Source organism: Clarias gariepinus, chromosome 23, assembly GCF_024256425.1.
Source record: "Clarias gariepinus isolate MV-2021 ecotype Netherlands chromosome 23, CGAR_prim_01v2, whole genome shotgun sequence".
Classification (NCBI taxonomy): Eukaryota; Metazoa; Chordata; class Actinopteri; order Siluriformes; family Clariidae; genus Clarias; species Clarias gariepinus.
The window spans coordinates 23,091,848-23,098,055 of record NC_071122.1 but is presented as its reverse complement, the minus strand read 5'-3'; the positions used below and the strand labels follow the sequence as shown (position 1 = coordinate 23,098,055).

Sequence of the window (6,208 nt, the reverse complement as noted above, 5' to 3'; positions counted from 1 at the left end):
ACATTGACTACAGTGGTGGTGGTGGTGGTGAATGCACAGAGACGCCCCCCACCCCTACCCCCCTCGTGAGTGCGTGGTCTTTTGGCGGGGGGTGGGGGGGGGGGGTGCCCTGTTGCCATGGCAAAGGCGCGGACGTCGAGGCATCAAAAGTGGTGAGGATGAAGCAGGATCTGCTCCTGGGGCAATAAGAGGCGCTTATAACAGTCATATGACCTGGATTGTGCATCATGGGGATCACATGTTTAACTTTTTAATCTTTTAAAATGACCCTGACAGATTTATAGAGAAGCTTTAGGGTTGGGGAAAACACCCCAGATTTGTGACTCCTCATGGCCAAACTTCAGTTTACAGGCTTTTTTCTTCTGAGTTTACTGACACTGCAAACGGATGCCATCGAGACAGGTGAGTTTTAACCAGTTTTTTATGAATTACTACAACTACATCTGCTTGCTTTTACTGAAGATGACTTGCTTTTAAAACTTAAGTTAATTGCTACAGTACAGCTGAAACAAGCTTACTGCTCACTGAAATAAGTTACGTCTTCTGTGTATTAAATGAACCGTTGAGTCATTTAGAAATAAAATTGTAGTTTCTTTGCCTGACATCTAGCACAGAGAAACCCTTACTAAGTAAAACCTTTAACACATTTATATGAGTCAATATGAGTAAGTCTTGGACCCGTCTTCATTTACACAGCACGACAACCTCCATTAAATGTTAAATATGACCATTTCACTTAAACAAATTTTAGGAAGGACTATACTGACTTTGATCTAATTTAATTATGAAGCAAAATAGAATTCTATACTTTTATGCCTGATGCTTTCTCCTGATGGTCATTTTCTCCTAGTCTTAATCACAGTGGGAACTCATACACGATCGACACCATTTGCATTTTTACCCCACGCATTGAATACATTTTACAAGAAACCCTGCTGTCCCATTCCTGCTCATTTTTGAGCAAACTCAGTTCAGGAAACATGGTTACGGGATATTTTGAAGTATTGTTTCTGTGCCACTGACTGAGGTTTTCTCAGGACATTCCAGGAAGTCAGGCATCAGGGATTCACTAGTTTCCCTTAGTAACAAAGCTAATAAACCTTGGAGAGGTTATAAATCTTCCTATTATTTGGTTCCTGCCCCAGATGGGGGGGCATTACGCAGCCAACTCCCCCTTGCGGTCTCGCTAGGCAAACAATTAGGTTTGCTTTAGTCTCTTGTATCCCATTATCGCCATCTCAGGAGGGTACAGTGGGTCAGGCAAAAATAAAAATAAAAAACACGCAGATGTCAGGTTTTTTTGTGTAAATTTATGTTGTGGGGAATTAATTAATGTGTCCCAACAGTGAATGTGGTGGATTTCTGTGGCCAGACAGTAAAGGGAGACGGTATGATCGTCCGGTCCCACCAGGAGTCGCGCAGGTACTACTTTGTCAGAATCGGGACTGACTGCCACCTGACTATGCAGGCAGCCACACCCCGTGACAAGGTGCAGTTCCAGTTTCGCTTCTTCCTGGTTTACAGCCTACTGCGTGTGTCACCCTTCAGCCCCGTCCCCCTTGTCCCAGAGTCGGCCCGGGGTCCTTCGCATTCAGGTTCGACACGGCCTGACCAGCGCATGGAGCCCACATCAGAGGAGGGCCAAACAGATCCGTGTCACGCTGGCTCTTACATCCAGTTCTATGATGGTCGGGATAAGATGGCACCCCCTATTGGGCCTCCACTGTGTGGAAAGAGCCTACCACGCCCAGTCCTATCCACTGGAAACTATCTAACTCTGCGACTGGTGACCAGGGGGACTCAACCACGCGTGGATTTTGTCGGGGACTTCACCTCATTCAGGCTGGGTATGAGGCCGCTTCATTTCTTGGAACGCCTTCCACTTGTGCCTTATGGCTCATGATGAACATAAGATGGCATTGTATATATAATAAATTGATACTTGATAAAATTATCAGTACTAAATACTACTTTATGTTACTTTTCAGTAGTAATATTGGGATTAATCTTTATCAACATAGTGACATTTCTTTAACGAAAAGGTTTTAATGTGAATGCAGATCCAACACACCCAACTGATGTTCTTTTGCAGGTTTTAATCATTCTGAATGCAGCAGTGAGCCCTATTTCACCTGCCAAAATGGAAAATGTATCCCAATGAGTTTGGTGTGCAATGATGACAAGGGAATCGACAACTGTGGCGACGGCACCGACATGCAACATTACCCAGAGTGCACCAGTCAGTAAACCATTTCCATACAAGCTTCTATTATTTTAACTAAATGGACCAACCTTGGTGATGGCTTATTTCGAGGGGCAATTTCAAAGTCACTATGTTTGCTCCGTTTTAGGTCACCTGTCCACAGCTAGCACACATCAGACGTATGCAACTTCTCCTCCCTTGTTGAATGTGGCCACTATCAAGACATCGACTCTGGAGAAGTGTACTGGTCCAAATCCCATCCCTGACATTGATTCTGTCACTGGTAGGCTCAAGTTTTGTTTTGTTTTTTACTATAAAAAGGTTATTTTCTTGATGTTGTGATTTCGAAAGGTACGTAGGCCTATTTCATTTTCAAAGTGTATCATGGAGAGATTTATATCTGCTACATATTTTCGGCTGCTCCCGCCAAGGGATCGGCACAACAGACTATCCGGTCTGCAGACACCTCGGCACAGGTTCTTTTTATTTATTTATTATTATTCTTTTTCACGCCAGATGCCCTACTTGACACAACCCTGCCATTTTATCCAGGCTTAAGACCGGCACTGCATGCAGTGGCTCGGTAGTATGGGGGTGACAACCCAACAACGGCGGGGCTCGAATCCGGATCCTCAGAACCCCCAATTATTTTTCCTTATACAACTGAGCAACAGTCTAACTGTAACATACATTTGATAATGTGCCTTATTTTAGTTGTGTTAGTAGTTTTGCCTGCCATGTGGAAGGCCCGTGTTCGATTCCCAGCCAGTGCCCAAACCCCAGCCACTGGATGCAGTGCCGGTCCCAAGCCCGGATAAAATGGGAGGATGGCGTCAGGAAGGGGATCCGGTGTAAAACCTGTGCCAAGCTATAGTGCGGACTGGGTATTCCGCTGTGGCGACCCCTTGCCGGGAGTAGCCGAAAGACCAACAACAACAAGTAGTTAGCTTAGCACTCTAGCTAAACGTAACACCAGCATCAAAGCATCAAATCCTTAAGCATAAATCAAATATATTTAATATACTGTACGCTAAATTCTACTTTTAAAATAATTTGGATGAATATTTTCCCGTTTAACAGCTAGACATTAGCGTAACAAGATTTAGCAGCTTTATTACTACTAGCTAGCATCCAGTTTCCAAGCCAGCTTGGTGCTGTAACACTAAATTATTACCATTATCATATGAAATCTATAAAACCTGTTTTCTGTTAATTGCTAGCTAGACGTCACTGAGCACCTCGCTAAGTGTTAATTTCTTTCTGTCATATGAAAAACCTTCTACAGTTAGACGTTTTTTTCAGGCATTATTAGTTAAATCAATCATTAGCCGTCATTAAAGTTTCTTTTAACCCCTAAAGGTCTGTAAAACCTGCTCACACAGGCGCTGACCCTCCCTCCGCGCACAGCTGCTCTCTTAAAGCGGCCATTTGTGTTTAATGTCTAAGTAATGACTAAACTGAATGACAAAGGGCATAAAGCTAATTGGAGGAGCACATGAATGCTCACCGGGCCTTCCTGTGGACAGAGCTGTAAATCAGCAGTCAGCTCGAGACACCAGGATCAGCTAGTGCCCTAGATCCATTGTTGGATTTATGAGTCTGCAAATACGTACTACGCTGGCTAGTCTCAAATTAGCTCATTGACAGCGTTCACGGAAGTGCGAAGATTAGACTTAAGCACAGATGTGAGTCTATATTGGTGCATCGTACGTGCTATTTGTTAATGAGTGTGAATTTGCAGGGTTTGTCAGCGTAGACATGTCTCAGTAAAAAAACAACAACTGTCTATTATCTACGTCCAAACAAATAGACAAAAAGGTCTGTTACTAACCCGAATATTTCAGGCATTTAACAGAAAAAATATATCTTTCTCTCTTCTGTGTTTATTCTCATTCTTCACATAAGAAACGATTTCACCGTTGTGCGTATGCGTTTCTGTACTATATCACAATGTATGCGTATGATTGAGATAATTAACAAGATTTAAATCAGAAAATTTGCTTTGAAACCACTGACTGTTTTACACTAGATAAAAAAACATCCCCTTGTTATTTCCTTCCCTGCTTCGTTTCTTAATGTTCCTAAATGTGTATAAAAATGATAACCCTGCTCACAGTGAACATGCAGATACAGGGATAGAACATTTATGTTTAAATGGCTATTTTTTATGTGATTTAGTAATTGCATGTGGTAAAATAAAAGACGTATTTGTGCACTAACTCTCCCTGTGTTTTCTCAGATTCCCCTCCATACGTGTCCCTGCTTGCGCTCTATGTGGTACTGGGAGTTCTGGTTGGGTCAGTGGTGGTGTGCTGGTGCTGCTGGTCTCCCGGCTGGTTCCTCTGGAGAGTGAGTGTGTGTCGTTTCCTGCCGTGCTGTAACTCCTGCTGTGCTTCGTGTCAGCTGTGCAGCCGGAGCTGCTTGCAGAACAAAGAACACCGGCTGGCCAAGGTCACCCCGCAGCAAGTCTCCACGCCCGCAGCCTCCACCACCACCGTGGTCGCCATGTAGAGCCAATACAGGAGGACTCACTCGAAAAGTGACTGACGAAGGACATGATGGTGGTATCGTGTTCGTCACTGCACGTCTTTAAAGACATGCGCTTGTAGTTTTGAAGCGGGGTGAATATTTTGTTCTGTGTCTGCTGCTCTTTTTTAAGAAATCAAGTGTTATGTTGTTAAGTCTTTAAATTTGTGCAAATCATTGTCACATATCAGCTATTGGATATTTCGAAGAAGATGATGCCAGTATTATCACATAGGTCCCAGATGCACTGAAAAGAGCTATTCACATTTCCAGGAAGGAGCGTGCACAAAAGGCGTTCAAGTCCGGACTGGTTCTGTTTTCAAAACGACAGTCCAAACAGTTTCACTATTCTCAGAGCTATTGTTACAGATGCTTACATAACAGCTACGGGTCTCGCTGTCAGCTAGGCACGTTGCTCTGTGGTGATGAGGTGCATTTTTCCTCATGGCTGTTGCTGAGTTACTGAGCTCTATCCTGTTCTCCCTGAGGTCGTGTCCTGAAACTTGGACTCTGCCCTTATACGGCTCTTTAACGAAGTCACAATACACAACACTACGAATGCTGCTCAGTTATAGCTCAGGATCATGTTGCATCAGTCCTGATTTGGTTTATTCTCAGTTTGGGTTTAGTCCCAATTTCTATGCAGTTTTACTCTTGACTCAATCATCATTGGCTTTAATGTTTAGCCTCACTTTGGGTTTAGTCTCAGGTGGGAGTTTAGTCTTTGGGCTTAGTTTGAGTTTAGTCCTGGTATTGACAATCTTAGTTTTGGTTCATTCTCATTTTGGGTCTAGGTTTGTTTTATGTTTAAATTAATTTCAGTCTTAGTCTCTTGAATGGGTTTAGTTTGGGGTTAGTTTACCGTGGGGACAGCTAGGAAACCATTAGGATAAGGGACAAAAACTGATACTAAACACAAACTAAAAATCAAGATCACTAGGACTAAACCCAAATTAATACTAAACCAAACTTAAACTTAGCCCAGTTCAGACTAAAGCCTGTTTGATGTTCTCTCACTAAAATAGGAACCGCCCTTCTCGCAGTGATTGGGCAGAAGTGACCTGAATTCAGACCTGCCTGAAAGTTAAGTTTTCGACTTAAGTATCTCTCTTAAAGCTTGTTTGATCTGAATTATGTAATCTAAACATGAACAGTAAACGTAACTATAACTCAGCTTAGTCATGATTTGGGATTAGAGCGGTTTGGTGAGCCGAGTTTGCTCTGGGTCTTTGGTCTGCATGTGTTGAAGGGGTTCGGGTCAGACTGAAAATAAAATAAAAATACACGATATATCTTAGAAATGTATTTCTGAAGCTGATCAAATGTTATACCAAAAAAAATCTGTGTTAGTATTTATCTACATGTCTATATACTGTGTGTGTTTTAAGTACTGCTCTTCTTGTGGATTTATGGTATTTTCTAAGTAGATCGTTTGACATCAGTGTATATACCACTGTCTTTGTTTTTTTTTATGCCTGA

At 42.6% G+C, this 6,208-nt stretch overlaps 1 protein-coding gene across 1 annotated transcript; it reads left to right on the top strand.

Annotated features, from left to right (window-relative positions):
* Positions 1-329: 329 nt before the first annotated feature.
* Positions 330-5,784, top strand: ldlrad2 (low density lipoprotein receptor class A domain containing 2). The gene is made up of 5 exons (XM_053483483.1): positions 330-402; positions 1,347-1,847; positions 2,093-2,239; positions 2,352-2,486; positions 4,443-5,784. The coding sequence occupies exons 1-5, from the start codon at positions 330-332 to the stop codon at positions 4,712-4,714; spliced, it is 1,128 nt and encodes a 375-aa protein (XP_053339458.1). The 3' UTR covers positions 4,715-5,784.
* The last annotated feature ends 424 nt before the right edge of the window (positions 5,785-6,208 follow it).